Genomic DNA, 17,267 nt, shown 5'->3' on the forward strand with positions numbered 1-17,267 from the left:
GTCTAGTCTATGTCTAGTCTATGTCTAGTCTATGTCTAGTCTATGTCTAGTCTATGTCTAGTCTATGTCTAGTCTATGTCTAGTCTATGTCTAGTCTATGTCTAGTCTATGTCTAGTCTATGTCTAGTCTATGTCTAGTCTATGTCTAGTCTATGTCTAGTCTATGTCTAGTCTATGTCTAGTCTATGTCTAGTCTATGTCTAGTCTATGTCTAGTCTATGTCTAGTCTATGTCTAGTCTATGTCTAGTCTATGTCTAGTCTATGTCTAGTCTATGTCTAGTCTATGTCTAGTCTATGTCTCTATGTCTAGTCTATGTCTAGTCTATGTCTAGTCTATGTCTAGTCTATGTCTAGTCTATGTCTAGTCTATGTCTAGTCTATGTCTAGTCTATGTCTAGTCTATGTCTACTATGTCTAGTCTATGTCTAGTCTATGTCTAGTCTATGTCTAGTCTATGTCTAGTCTATGTCTAGTCTATGTCTAGTCTATGTCTAGTCTATGTCTAGTCTATGTCTAGTCTATGTCTAGTCTATGTCTAGTCTATGTCTAGTCTATGTCTAGTCTATGTCTAGTCTATGTCTAGTCTATGTCTAGTCTATGTCTAGTCTATGTCTAGTCTATGTCTAGTCTATGTCTAGTCTATGTCTAGTCTATGTCTAGTCTATGTCTAGTCTATGTCTAGTCTATGTCTAGTCTATGTCTAGTCTATGTCTAGTCTATGTCTAGTCTATGTCTAGTCTATGTCTAGTCTATGTCTAGTCTAGTCTATGTCTAGTCTATGTCTAGTCTATGTCTAGTCTATGTCTAGTCTATGTCTAGTCTATGTCTAGTCTATGTCTAGTCTAGTCTAGTCTATGTCTAGTCTATGTCTAGTCTATGTCTAGTCTATGTCTAGTCTATGTCTAGTCTATGTCTAGTCTATGTCTAGTCTATGTCTAGTCTATGTCTAGTCTATGTAATTTTCTCTATATTTACCCATAGTGCACAACAACTTTCCTACAACTATAAAAAATCATGTAAGCTCTATAAATTACCAACACTTTTCTCTAACTAATACTAACAATGCACCCGCTGGAATTCCACGAAAACAAACACACATACATAAACACCTGTATTAGAGAACATATGTTATTGTGAGTGGGTGTATATATTAATATGTATGTCTCTACATAACTATATATTTAACAAAAGTATGTTTAAATTATATGGTTGTATTATATTTGTTTTTCGCTAAATTCCCATTTATAGTTTTATTTTTCCCGAGTTAAAAACTAAATTTTGTATTTACAGACACAGATAGATTGTTGTTGGTATTTATGTTTTAGTGTTTGTTGCATTTTAATAACATCATCACTAATACAATAAACAAATTTAATAGAATTTTAGTTTCACCAAGCGGAAATGAATATAAATACACACACACACTCTTACTTTAGTTGAAACTGAAGAGTTGTTTGTGAGAGGAGTAAAGAGTTAGGAGAAAAGACTAAATTGTATATATTGATTGCATTAATTTAACGTATAAATAATTTTAGTTTTTCTCTGTATTTTTGTTGGTTTTTAATATTTGTTGTTGAAAATGTTTTACAAATACATTAAATATGGGTGTGCATTTGTTATATGCTCTCTTTATTATTATAATGTTATTTTCATTTATAATTGAAAATTAACTTTTTTTGCTATGTTTTATATGTGAATTATAAAATAAATCAATTTTCGAAATTAAAATTTTTGTTGTATGTAGTAAGTATGTACGAAATCCCTTTGTTAATGTATCTGTTTTTGTTAGTTTGTAAATTAAACAGAATTGGAATGTTTTGTATATGCATGTATGTGTATATATTTATAGTATTTAGTTTAAGCTGTTTGTAATTCATTTATGATTTTACAAATATCCGTTCATGTTTATCATTTTATTTTCAAAAACTATTTTATTATGTTGTATTTCAATTTTAGTTCGACAATTGTTTAGTAAACTTTAATTGATCTATAATTAGTTGAGTGTTTTTGTTGTGTTGTAAATATACAGAGATTTATTTTAATTTTAAAATTTATTTATAGATTTAAAGGTAAATTACATAGAAAAAATATTGATGAAATATGTGTTAATACAGAGGAAATATTTTAATTTTAAGCGAAATTTCATGTTTGGAATGAATTAGTTAATTATAATTTTAAAAATGTGGCAAATATGTTATCTTTTATAACTAATAAGTTGTACAGACTGGAAGTATGATTAATAAATATTTAATATATATACATTGAGTATACGCAACCGAACCCTTTGAAAATGTTTGAAGTTCAACAGAACAAAAGTTTAAATTTATAAATTTAATATTTTTCTATCTGCAGTTTGGCAACAAGTTGTGCCTTGTTTCTAAATCAATTCTCTTACTCTTGTCTATATGAAAAGTGAGTATGATTAACATATATCTTAAAAATATAACGTATACGCAACCGAACTAATTTGATTAGGACATTTGCAATGAAATTTAAAATATGAAATCAATATAATCAATTATAATTGATTTTGAATTTCTTTTCTTGATTGAATATATACAAAACCAATTTATTTTAACAAAAATTTTATAAAAATCTTAAATTTATGTAAAAGTAAGTCAAAATTTTTACTTACCGCCTCAGGATTGCTAGCAAAATCAATAAAGGGAGGAAATGAACCTGGATCACCTTTAGGACCAGCAGGACCTGGTGGTCCAGGAGGACCACGTATACTATCACCAGGAGGACCTTTAGGGCCACGTTCACCTTTCTCGCCTTTGATGGTACGATATGCTAAAAAAAGAACAGAAAAATATATTGAATCAATTTTGAAATAGGAAAAGCTTTTAACATAACAAAATAAAATCTTCAAGAATACATCAATTAAAACTAAAAGACCATTTAAACACATTTGATAACTTATTATCGATTTTCTTTAATTTTCACTCCCTTTACTACAAATTCTTTAATAACTTCCTAACCTAAATAGGTGTTGGCTAGTACAAATAAACTATCTAACAAATAATTATCAAACACAATAAAAAACTCACAGAAAAAACGATTAATTTATTTCTTAAAACTTACAAAGCAAACCCCTGAGGTATTAACCAGGATATTTTCAACAAACAATTATTGCTGTGACACATCAATGACATGTCATTTGCAAGTTTTTTACAAAAACAAAATGAATGTTTTTATAAAAGACCAAACAGTTTTTGTATACTTAAAGATAACACATTCCCATCCAACCCCACTCAGAACTAAATTCCAAAAGTCCCCACAGAGTGTGCCTAGCACAAATGAAAATATATTTTTCCTCATTTTAAAACTTTAAAGGGTCATCTTTATGTACATTTACCTAGATACTTACTAACACTCCTCATAACATCGTTTGCATGTTTATTTGTATGCAAATCTATACATTGCGTTGCAAGTTTATGGATTTTTTTTTTGCTTTGGAATATTTCATAGCAATTTTTCAACTATACACACAAAATAATTACGTTTTTTTGTTATAATAGTGTGTATATACAATGTACATATTTATCTCTGTATGTAATATCACTAAATTTTTATTCAATGTATGTGTTTACAAAATGCAAATCATAGCAATAACATATAATCGTTATAAATGCTGTCCTAGAATGTAAATAAATTTACTGGAAAAGGGTTCAGTAAAAATTTGGAATCAGGGGAATTGCCAATAACATATTACTTTGGATCTGATGTATCATACCTACTAAAACTAGAACTGAACTAAAACTGAACTAGCGTAAAGTAAACTTGAACTAAATTAGATCTGAAGTAGAAATGAACTAGAACTGAACTAGAACTAAATTAGATCTGAAGTAGAAATGAACTAGAACTGAACTAGAACTGACTAGAACTGAACTAGAACTGAACTAGAACTGACTAGAACTGAACTAGAACTGAACTAGAACTGAACTAGAACTGAACTAGAACTGAACTAGAACTGAACTAGAACTGAACTAGAACTGAACTAGAACTGAACTAGAACTGAACTAGAACTGAACTAGAACTGAACTAGAACTGAACTAGAACTGAACTAGAACTGAACTAGAACTGAACTAGAACTGAACTAGAACTGAACTAGAACTGAACTAGAACTGAACTAGAACTGAACTAGAACTGAACTAGAACTGAACTAGAACTGAACTAGAACTGAACTAGAACTGAACTAGAACTGAACTAGAACTGAACTAGAACTGAACTAGAACTGAACTAGAACTGAACTAGAACTGAACTAGAACTGAACTAGAACTGAACTAGAACTGAACTAGAACTGAACTAGAACTGAACTAGAACTGAACTAGAACTGAACTAGAACTGAACTAGAACTGAACTAGAACTGAACTAGAACTGAACTAGAACTGAACTAGAACTGAACTAGAACTGAACTAGAACTGAACTAGAACTGAACTAGAACTGAACTAGAACTGAACTAGAACTGAACTAGAACTGAACTAGAACTGAACTAAGAACTGAACTAGAACTGAACTAGAACTGAACTAGAACTGTTCTAGTTCAACAGAACTCCTGATTTTAATTGCACCGTTTTGTATATTTAACCCTGGTGCTGATATTTATAAGAATTAATATAGATTTGTTTAATTCTGAAATAATCACGCACAACAATATATTTGCATTCGATTTAAAATAATGTTTATAACATAAAAAATATATGAAATATTTACTTTAAACCAGTTATTTTTTTTTTTTTTTTTTTTTTTAATTTGTTTAACAATTTTGGATCTTGTGGGTTCTAAGCAAACCTTATCATGTACATATATAGTTAGTAGGTATGTAGAATTTTGATGTGATGTAAATGATTGTGACCCTATCATATCAATAGTTTGTGGTGGAGGGTGTAACAATTTTCAGTAACTTTTGTTTTGAAATAACATTACAAATTTTTGTAAAAAAGTGAAATATTTTGGCTGAACAATTTTTAGTGAACTTTTCTAAAAAAAATTTAATTAATTTTTTTTAAAGAATTTGGTAATAATAATGTTCTGGTGAAACAAGTTGCACAAAATTTTCAAGTGAATTTGCTTTAAACATATACATTTTAACCTATTCCAGCATTTATTTTTTTATGAAACTGTTTTGGTAAATTAAACTTATTTTATAAACGTTTAATGAATTTCTGCTATTTACAGCATTTCTGCTTATTAATTGTTAATATTAAAAAAAATACTTACGTCTTTCATGTGGGTATTGTGACTGTGGTGGCGGCATACCACTGCCATCGTAAATGCTTGTGGCCTGTAAATAAAAAGTTGATATAAAATAATTATTAAATTGAAAAACTTTTAAACTGTAGATAAAATTGTGTTTATATGAAATAAAAATTGATTTTATTTCAAAAATGTTTTAATATTTTTTCAAAAAAATTTTTCAAAATAGTAAAATGTGATGCATACAAAGTTATAATCAAAATTATGACCTTTGTTATTTGCATTATTTTATTTTTAATTCTATTAAGTTTTTGCTTAAAACTTCCTTAATGAAACTTTAAATAAACTTATATAATAATTTACGAAAATTTGAAAACTTTTCTATTAGTTTGTTTCCCTATTGGTCAAATAACTAAAAACACTTAAGTGATGTTGCTGTAACATTAACAAGAGGTCAATAACTTGGCATAAAAATAAATATAAATATTTTATTTTCATGTAAGTTCCTGTATAAAATGTAAACTTATACATATAAACAATTTTGTTTTCAAAGTACTAGAAAAATCCATTATTAAACTTGGACAAGTTAAAGTACTCACTGTGTAACCACCAATCAATAATAAAAAAAAATAATAAAAATATATAAATAAATATAAAAACTAAAATGCAAAATAGCAGTTGTGTAAAAATATAATAACAACAGCAACAAAAAAAAACTATTTTTATTATAAACAAATACAAATATAAATAAATATCAAAGTGTATCTGTTTAGTAGATGTGTATGTACGTTCGTTTGCTACATATTTCTATATGTAGATGACGGCAACAAACTCAATTCAAACTCAAAATGCCAATAAAATCACTTATGCAAAAAGTCGGTAAATCCTCAAATGACAGCAACAATGGTTTTACTACAGCAATATTTCACATAATACAAAATGCCACAAAACTATCATTAGAGAATATAACAGTTACTGTTAGAGTAATAGGAAAACGAAGAGAGGAAAAAGGGGTTAGCAAAGGAGAGAGAGAGTGAGAGATGTATTGCGGAAAAACTAAACTTTATTTGAAAGTGTGTGAGTGAAAGCTATAAATGTATTTGTATTCGATAGCATATTGAATGGATATTAAAATTACCTCCAGTGATTGAAAATATAAAATCTATGAAAATAGTAAAACAAACACTTAAAAACTCAGTCATACATGGTTATAGTAGATAGTTAATACATATATGTATTTGGAAACAAGTGTATGCTCTGATGCACAGACGCAGATATATATTAAAATAGAAGGGAGGTTAAAAAATTAAATATATTTCAATCAATATTCACAAACCCATATATAGTCCAGAATAAAAATTCTCTGTTTAAGAGACATTTTTGGAAGATCTTAAATTGTTACTTAACACTAATTTAAAATCCAGTATATGGTCTGATATGCAGTAGAGAACATGGGTTGATCTACAGTCCTGTCCAGAGTCCATATACTAATCTATACTTCCGAATATTATATGATCTATAGTCAAGACATTGAGTGATCTACAGTCCAGAAAATAAAAACATAAAAAAAAGTTCAGACAATAAACTAATCGATTCTTTGTCGGGACTGTAGAATTATCTGCAGGGGATACTATATTATCCAGTATATAGACTGATCTATAAAGATTTATCTATAGAACAGATTATGGATTGAACTAAATACCTGCCTGTAAACTTTTATATTGACTAGAATTTTAGAACAGACTAAATACTGATCTATGTATACTGATCTGTATTCAATACTATAGATTGATCTATAGTCTTAACTGGATTGATCGGTAGCGTAAACTAAACTGATTTATAGATAAGGTTATAGATCGAACTTTAGTCCATATTATAGACTGATTTTTAGCCCGGACTAAACCCTGATATATAGTCCAGTCTATAGACTAGTATATAGACCCCACAATAGACTGATCCGCAATACAGATTATATGATCCGTTATCCTACAGTGATCTATAATCGAAATTAATAAATAAATAAACAAATAAAATAATCTTTAATCTAGAAATACAGATCAGATTAAACCCTGATCTATGTACACTCCATTTAGCAGACTAAACTGTCACCCTGATCTACAGTGATATGTATTCGAGACTATAAACTAATCTATAATTAAAACTAGACTGTCTGTATGATACAGATCTATAGATGAGGCTATAGATCGATCCTTAGTCCAGATAATAGACTGATTTATAGTTCGGACTGATCGATTATACAGACTATATACTAATATAAGGTACCGACAATAGAATGATCTACACTACAGAATATTGAGTGATCTTTAATACAGATTATAGATTGATCTATATTGCAGATTATAGTAACTGATCTGTTATATAGATCAATGATCTACAGTGATCTTTATTCTAGGCTATAGACTAATCTACAAATTATTGAGTGATCTATAGTAGTGACTGATCAGTCATCCTATCAGAGTGATCTACTATAGACTATCATCTGTAGTTTAATTTAGACTGATCTATAGATAATGCTAAAGACCAATCCTTAGTACAGATAGTCAAAACAATATACTGCTATATAGTGCCGACAATAGATATACAGATTATTAAGTGAACCATAATACATAATATAGAGTAATCTACAATACAAATAAAAGAGTGATCTATGGTCCAGTTTAAAGACTAATCTATATTTCAGAATATAGATTGATTTATAGAGGGGACTCTGGACTAATCAATATTCCTGACTTTGTACTGAACTACAGTACAGACTATAGAGTGTTCCGTTGTGCAGACTGTAAACCGATCTTATGTCCAGATAATATGTTTATCTGTAGTCAAAAGCTTCGACTAATCTATAGCCCGTTCTATACTGATCTATATTTGAGACTATAGACTTATATGTACTTCAGGTTATAGACTGATTTATAGTATAGACTAAAATCTGTTTTAAAGTTGAGATTAGGGCATAATATATACACGAGACTACAATCTATAGATGAGAATATAGATTGGTTAATAACCCAGACCTTAGACTGTTCTAAAGAATGATCCAAAATCCAGATTATAAGTTGCTCTTAAAATATTTTAAAGTAATTATTGTTATACCCACCATCTAAAAAGATGGGCGGTATATTGATTTTATCATTCCGTTTGTAACACTTTGAAATATTGGTTGTAGAACCACAAAAGTATATATATTCTGGATCCTTATTAAATTTTAAGACGATCTAGCCATGCCCGTCCGTCTGTCCGTCCGTCTATCTGTTGTAGACACGATAGCGCCTAAACAAAAGAAGCTAGAGAGCTGAAATTTTGCACAAATACTTTTCATTGTTAGGCACTCTTTGGTATCGGTCCACGATTTGACCTAGCCCTCATATAAGAAAATGACTAAAACGCAGATAACTGGCTTAGAAAAGCTCGTATAGCAAAAAAAATTCGACATAAGCAAGTTTTATGGGAACCAAAATATTTCTGTAAAATTTTATGAGGATCAATCGATTATTGACCCTATCGCCCCCATATAAAGATTCCATCAGAATATCACTTTAACGTCCAAAACTCGACTAAAAAAAACCATTATAGCCATTAAATTCGACATGAACAAGACTAATGGAAAGCTAAATCAGTCTGTCTAACTTTATGAGGATTGGTCACTAATTGACCCTATCCCCCCATTAAGGTCCCCTTCAGAAAATGACTACAACGCTCATAACTCCGTTCAAAATGCCAGTATAAAAACGAAATTTTACATTAACAAGTTATTATGGGATCTTAAATATCCCCGCTTAATTTTATAAGAATCGCACCATAATTGACCCTACCCTCCATATAAGGCCCTCATCAGCAAATGACTTTAACGCTCATAACTTGTAAAACAACTCCAGTATACCAATTTGATGGTGGGTATATAAGATACGGTATAGCCGAATATAACACTCTTACTTGTTTTTAATTTAAAATTGTATTGTAACTAAACATTGTTCTTGTTCATATTTAAAATAATTTACAGACTTCCGCTTCTATATAAAACTCTGTTCATACATAGATATTTAGATATCTTTGAAATGCTCCTTCAAACATTACAGTTGAATACAATTCAAGTGTAGTTATATATTTATTTATATTTTCATTCTCTGTATTTTGTATGTGAAAGTTTAAACATGTATATAGAGTTAAAAATTTACACATACTGTTGTATTATGTTGAGATTTTTATTATATTTACTTAAAAATTCCTCTTACACTGCATCATGAACAATATTGTGTAAAACTATTTGCATCACATTATTGATGCAATAGTACAAACAAGAATCATGGTTTTTCTGCTACAGTTGGAGGAGATATGTACATGTATGCCCTTTAGTTGTGAATGTGTCAATATGACTAATTTAAGCCATTTAGCAGGCTTGGGGGGTAATGACTACATTTTCAATTACAATTACATTTGAAGTAATTGTAATTGAAGCATTACCAATTACAATTACATGTAATTGTAATTGAAGCATTATCAATTACAATTACATGTAATTGTAATTGAAGCATTACCAATTACAATTACATGTAATTGTAATTGAATTTTTGCCAATTACAATTACTTGTAATTGAAGAAATTCCAATTACAATTACTTGTAATTGTGAATTTTGTTCCTTATAATTATATGTAATTTGTAATTAGTAATACCTAAATTACAATTACAAGTAATTACAAGTAATTGTAATTGAAAATTTCAATTACAAATACAAGTAATTGTAATTGGCAAAACTTCAATAACAATTACAAATAATTGTAATTAGTTATTTGTCAATTACACATTACAAGTAATTGGAAAAATTTCAATTACAATTACAAGTAATTGTAATTGGTTATTTTTCAATTACACATTACAAGTAATTGTAATTGACCTTGTAATTAATTACTTTGTGTAATCATTACCCCCCATGCCTGCCATTTAGTTTTTTTTTCAAAATTATATAAACCTTATGTTAATTTGTGCTGCCATGGCAACTTTAGTCTCTTTATTAACCCTTTGTAGTGCACTAGGTAGTCAATGAGAAAATGAGAAAAGTTAAATTTCAAGTTTTATAGTATCAAACCGCCACTTAATCAGTCCCGTGTAGTGAATAGATTGTTAGAAAGTAATGAGTAAGTTGCAAAGAAAGCAATTTAAGGAGTTAGAGAATAGTCTATTTTAATAGATAAAATACTATAAAAAGTTTGAGATCACATCAGCCTTTAAAATTGTTTACAAAAAATAAACACCATGAAATTTTATTCTTACTAATTAATTTCGATCACATTTAAATAACAAATGCTGATAATTTATCATCAATAAAATATCGTCCGAAAAAAATAAACTTTGCAATTTTAATAAATGCATCTAAAAAAGTCAAATAAACAATATTTATAGATTGAGTACATTGTCTATATGAAAAGTTATTTTTTTTACACATAGAATACGTCTGTATTTATTAAAAGTTTTTTATTAAAAATATTTTTCATTTTTTTTCACAAAAAAAAGGGGAAAACATGCCTCAATATATAAACAAAAAAACAATGCCATGGACATACTGAAAAAAAAAATAAAACTCCAACATATTTTATTGTGAATATGGATATTGTTTAAATGTTTATGGGCCAGTGTGTAGAGAATGAGAAATATGTTTAAAAAAAAAATTGTAATAAAACAAGTAAGAAATTATAGTCGGGCCGATCATATAATACCCTACACCTTTGACAAAAATATAATGTGATTTATTTGCCATAATAAAGCATTTAAATTGAATTTTACCTTGCCTCAGATATACATTAAGCCGTTTATTGTTGAATAAAATTGTGGACATTTAAGTGAAATTTGATGGGGGCTTTTCATAGGGGCTAGGGTCATATGAGGACCTATTATTATGGAATTCGTGAGGGTCATCAAATCTTGTATAGAACTTGGTTTTTGCAGCTTTTTTTCGAGATATGAGTATATTAAACATAATTAATGAACTTAAAAAGCCCTATTCGGCGGGTTCAGTTGTATGGGGGCTAGGTGAAATAATGGACCGATGTAAACTATTTTCAACTGGCTTCGTTTACGGTACTATAAAAGATCATGTGCAAAATTTCATTGAATTATCTCCAAAATTGCGACTTGTAGTTTGATTACAAGGTTTACAAGCCCTATTGGGGGGTTCAGTTGTATGGGGGCTAGGTGAAATAATGGAACGATCTTAACTATTTTCAATAGGCTTCGTCCCTGGGACAATAGAAGATCATGTACCAAATTTCATTGAATTATCTTCAAAATTGCGACCTGTAGTTTGATTACAAGGTTTACATGGACGGACAGACAGACAGACAGACAGACAGACAGACGACGGACGGACGGACGACACATAGCTAAATCGACTCAGAAAATGATTCTGAGCCGATTGGTATACATTAAAGTGGGTATAGGACCAATATTATTGTGCGTTACAAACATCAACACAAACCCAATATACCCTCCCCACTGAAGTGGTATAGGGTATAAAAACATCAATAGAAGCAATAAAACTGTAGAAAATTATACCAACTATAGAGAATTTTATATTTTTTATTTAAATTATAGCCATTTTGATAAATGGTTCCGTTATAAGAATGAAAAGATATATAAATGAACGTGATTGTTTTTATGTTTTAGTGTTTTTTTGTAAAAAAAAACTTATTTTTTAATGGTGTTTAAGTTTAAGCTTATTCGATTAGGGGAAGATAGATATATTTCGTAATTGAATTGAACTTGTTTTAATATAATCGGAAAGATCCTCTCGACATTAATGATCAAGTTATACTCATTTTACATCAATACTGAATGGACATTAATATGAATATCAAGATGATTTTCATAAACAGCTTTTGCAAGACGGACGAGCAGAAACTGCTCACGATCCACAAGAATCAGTTACTTGACTAGTTTTATGTCGGTAGCATTTTCATGGTTAATATTACATTCGTTGCATTATTATTTTGCACTCAATTTAATTATTCAACTCAGACCTCTGACTTATAGCTATATATTGATATAAACAAGCAATAAATAAAGCAAACAAAATATTTATTAAAAAAAAAAACTTTTATCAAAGGTCATGGGCTTAAAAATTCATCAACAAATTGTTGATATTTCAATATAAACTTTATAAAAATAAAACAAAGATCACACAAAGGTATGTGACCTAGCAAACATAAAGTGTCAAACGGAAATATTGAATTTTTTCTGAACTTCCGCTCAGCAGCAGGATGGTTGAAACAACAGCATACCCTTCATCTGTAGCAGTGAAGGGATACACACATACTATCATATTAATGCTTGTGTGTTGCAAACAGCAGTAAACAAAGTTGTTGTCGAAGAGTGAGAAGACACTTTTTAAACTTGATTTCATTTAGGAAAAAGCATTGAACGTATCGTTTTATTTTTAATACCACATAGTATGAAAGTCCCTCTAGGAAAACACTATAGTATTGCTTATAAACGTATACAACAAGTTTAAAGGAAATGGTCATGGCTGCCTCATAGTTAGTAAAAATAATACCTTATTTTTTCCATATAATATTCGTGTGTCAATAACATAAATTTTTCATATAAAGACCCTGCTGATTTTTTTATTAAACTATATAACTTTATCTGATGTTTATCCCAATCTTAAATACCTTTAGTTTATTTTATTGAACACAAAAATACAAAAATATTTAATCACTTTTATTTACAAGTATTTCCAATGAAAACAAACAAGAAACAAAAAAACATACATATAACATCAAACAAAGTTTATGAAGAAAAAATTGGATAAACTTGAGAAAATCAAGAGAATATTTAACTTGTTGTAGTCGAAAAAAAACATAAACTTATTTGTAAGAAAAGAAACATGTCAAAAAAACATGTCACCACTTACAAGGTTGTTTGTTTTCATCGTTTTTTGTTTTTCTTAAATACAAATGTAGACATTGCCTTTTAAAGAGAAACACGAAAGAGTTGAGATAATATATTTAACAGGGGCTAAACATAAATAACAACTCTCATAAAAAATAAAATTGACTGAAATTTTTAAATGCATTGGCACTTAAACTTCCATTAAGTGAAAAGGAGAGTAGTTTCATGAATTACGTAACATATCCTAGGTAATCTATGTAGTAGGTAGGTGTAATTTGTATAGCTCACATAACCTGGTTGGTGTGTTACTAACTAACTAACTAACTAACTACTAACTAACTAAACTAACTAACTACTAACTAACTAACTAACTAACTAACTAACTAACTAACTACTAACTAACTAACTAACTAACTAACTAACTAACTAACTAACTAACTAACTAACTAACTAACTAACTAACTAACTAACTAACTAACTAACTAACTACTAACTACTACTAACTAACTAACTACTAACTAACTAACTAACTAACACTAACTAACTAACTACCTAACTAACTAACTAACTAACTAACTAACTAACTAACTACTAACTAACTACTAACTAACTACTAACTAACTAACTAACTAACTAACTAACTAACTACTAACTAACTAACTACAACTAACTAACTAACTAACTAACTAACTAACTAACTAACTAACTAACTAACTAACTACTAACTAACTAACTAACTAACTAACTAACTAACTAACTAACTAACTAACTAACTAACTAACTACTAACTAACTAACTAACTAACTCACTAACTAACTAACTAACTAACTAACTAACTAACTACTAACTAACTAACTAACTAACTACTACTAACTAACTAACTACTAACTACTAACTAACTAACTAACTAACTAACTAACTAACTAACTAACTAACTACTAACTAACTAACACTAACTAACAACTAACTAACTAACTAACTAACTAACTAACTAACTACTAACTACTAACTACAACTAACTAACTAACTAACTAACTACTACTACAACTAACTAACTAACTAACTAACTAACTAACTAACTAACTACTAACTAACTAACTAACTAACTAACTAACTAACTAACTAACTAACTAACTAACTAACTAACTAACTAACTACTAACTAACTAACTAACTTACTAACTAACTTACTAACTAACTAACTAACTACTAACTAACTAACTACTAACTAAGTAAGTAACTAACTAACTAAGTAAGTAAGTACTAACTAACTACTACTAACTAACTACTAACTAACTAACTAACTAACTAACTACTAACTACTAACTAACTACTAACTACTAACTAACTAACTAACTAACTAACTAAGTAACTAACTAACTAACTACTAACTAACTAACTAACTAACTAACTAACTAACTAACTAACTAACTAACTAACTAACTACTAACTAACTAACTAACTAACTAACTAACTAACTAACTACTAACTAACTAACTAACTAACTACTAACTAACTAACTAACTAACTAACTAACTAACTAACTAATTAACTACTAACTTACTAACTAACTACTAACTAACTAACTAACTACTAACTAACTAACTAACTTTCTATCTATCTATCTACCTATCTATCGATCGATCGATCTATCTATCTATCTATCTATCTATCTATCTATCTATCTATCTATCTATCTATCTATCTATCTATCTATCTATCTATCTATCTATCTATCTATCTATCTATCTATCTACTCTATCTATCTATCTATCTATATATCTATCTATCTATCTATCTATCTATCTATCTATCTATCTATCTATCTATCTATCTATCTATCTATCTATCTATCTATCTATCTATCTATCTATCTACTATCTATCTATCTATCTATCTATCTATCTATCTATCTATCTATCTATCTATCTATCTATCTATCTATCTATCTATCTATCTATCTATCTATCTATCTATCTCTATCTATCTATCTATCTATCTATCTATCTATCTATCTATCTATCTATCTATCTATCTATCTATCTATCTATCTATCTATCTATCTATCTATCTGTCTGTCTATCTATCTATCTATCTATCTATCTATCTATCTATCTATCTGTCTGTCTATCTATCTATAACACACGCCACGTTTTTGCGTCACTCAAGTGAAAGTAGCTAAATTAAATACTTCGTTAAAACTACTTTAGGTACATCCTTAACTACATAAGTTATTATGATTCCAATTTAAAAACAACAATGTATATTTTTTAAGGACAAACTTACAGAATTTTAATAAATTAAAAATTCCTTTGAAATCAAATTTAATATAATTCAAGTTTTAATAAAGGTAAAACTTTCAAAATGACTAACATAACAGATTATTATTAATTGGTATGAAAATCAAAGTACAAGATAAATATATCAAGTACCACCCTAATACTTATTCCCCACACACACTTGCTTATGCATCTTTTGGTAAGTTGTAAAAGTTGAATTTTTTCTCTTTGCACACTCGTCTACAGAAAACCAAAAGTCAACCACAATGAAACTGTCAGTGCGTTGGGAAAAAATATATAATAAAGTTACAGAAAACAAAACAATAAAATACTATAAAAACATGTAGGAAATTTTTGGTAGAGAAAAATATTTTATTTAAGTTTTATTTTGATAAAATGAAATGAGCATATTAAGGATTCATAAATGGGAAAGTTAAGGACGATTTTTAATGGAGCTACTTAGTAGTATTCGGGGATTTTTTTTGCACTGTTATTAGGCTATTGCCATGTTAATGAATAATAAAAGTGTTAAATTATTACCTGTCCCTAGGCCTTGGTCAACAACTTTAGCATGATACATTCTATAAACAATTCTATTCAATTTATAGGTTACTGATATTGGTAGTAAACTGCAATGTTTTGCTTTAAAAGCCTTTTTACTCTAAAGATACCATTATCATCTTAAAATGTCATTGTTTGTAGTGATCTTTTTCTAAGGGCCTTGTAAACTGTTGGCAGTTTCTGATTAATATTAAAGTCAAACAAAACATGTCAGATATTGTACGCACTTGAAATCTTTTGTAATGTCGAAGAATGTTTTATGTTTGAAAAAATATTTTACAATTATATTTATTAAAAACTTTATAAAACATGAAACTTAAAATAAAACAGCAGAGACCATATGCTTCTCAAAATTACAAGTGTGTACATATACATACTTTGCAATAAAAGCAAACACTAAAGTCAAACGTTCAGTTGTGTTGTGCCGAATCAAATAACTCTTCAATAACTACAAGAAAAATACATTTAATCATATTTTTTATAAATTCTAGAGATAAAATCTATTAGAATAAAAATCTTTGATGCCCTTGCAAACAAAATAAGTTTTATTTTTTAATACAAGCATTAATTTGAAAAGATTTGTAGAAAATATGGATAATTTTTAAGTAAACATTTTATTTTTAAGTGAAAATTAAAATTTTTAGTGAAAGTTTGAGTTTTTAGTACAAATTTTAATTTTTAGTGAAATTTTAATTATTAGTAAAATTTTAATTTTTATTGAATTTTTATTTTTAGTGAAAATTTTAATTTTAGTGAAACTTTGAATTTTTAGAGAAAATTTAAATTTTTGTGAAAAATTTTAATTTTTAGTGAAAAATTAGAATTTTTAGTGAAAATTTGAATTTTTAGTGAATATTTGGATTTTAGTGAATATTTGAATTTTTAGTGAAAATCTTAATTTTAGAGAAAATCTTGATTTTTAGTGATAATTAAATTTTTAGTGAATATTTGAATTTTTAGTGAAAATCTTAATTTTTGAGAAAATCTTAATTTTTGAGAAAATCTTAATTTTAGTGAAAAATTAGAATTTTAGTGAAAATTTGAATTTTTAGTGAAACTTGGAATTTTTAGTGAAAATTTAAATTTTAGTGAATATTTAATTTTAGTGAATGTTTGATTTTTTAGTGAAAATTAAAATTTTTAGTGAAAATTTTATTTTTTTTTTTTTGAGAAAATCTTAATTTTTAGTGAAATTTTATATTTTGGTGAAAATTTTAATTTTAGTGAAAATTTAAATTTTAGTGAAAATTTAATTTTATGAAAATTTAATTTTTAGTGAACATTTTAATATTTTAGTGAAAATTTTAATATTTTAGTGAAATTTTAATA

At 27.9% G+C, this 17,267-nt stretch overlaps 1 protein-coding gene across 7 annotated transcripts in view; it reads right to left on the reverse strand.

Annotated features, from left to right (window-relative positions):
• LOC119607685 (collagen alpha-1(XVIII) chain-like) overlaps positions 1 to 5,287 on the reverse strand; it is a 227,549-nt gene extending 222,262 nt beyond the window's left edge. For 4 of the 7 annotated variants that reach the window (XM_037961746.1, XM_037961745.1, XM_037961748.1 and 1 more), the window contains exons 1-2: positions 5,224 to 5,286; positions 2,637 to 2,794 (exon numbers count right to left, since the gene is read on the reverse strand). In XM_037961746.1, the coding sequence (XP_037817674.1) occupies positions 2,637 to 2,794; positions 5,224 to 5,260 (195 nt within the window). In that variant the 5' untranslated portion in view covers positions 5,261 to 5,286. Of the gene's footprint in view, positions 1 to 2,636; positions 2,795 to 5,223 lie in introns of all 7 variants that reach the window. The other 3 variants (XM_037961751.1, XM_037961750.1, XM_037961749.1) reach the window with 1 other exon arrangement.
• Positions 5,288 to 17,267: the final 11,980 nt, after the last annotated feature.

This window comes from Lucilia sericata, unplaced genomic scaffold, assembly GCF_015586225.1.
Source record: "Lucilia sericata isolate MDLA Ls3-8-SP2 unplaced genomic scaffold, ASM1558622v1 Contig000729F_arrow, whole genome shotgun sequence".
Lineage (NCBI taxonomy): Eukaryota > Metazoa > Arthropoda > Insecta > Diptera > Calliphoridae > Lucilia > Lucilia sericata.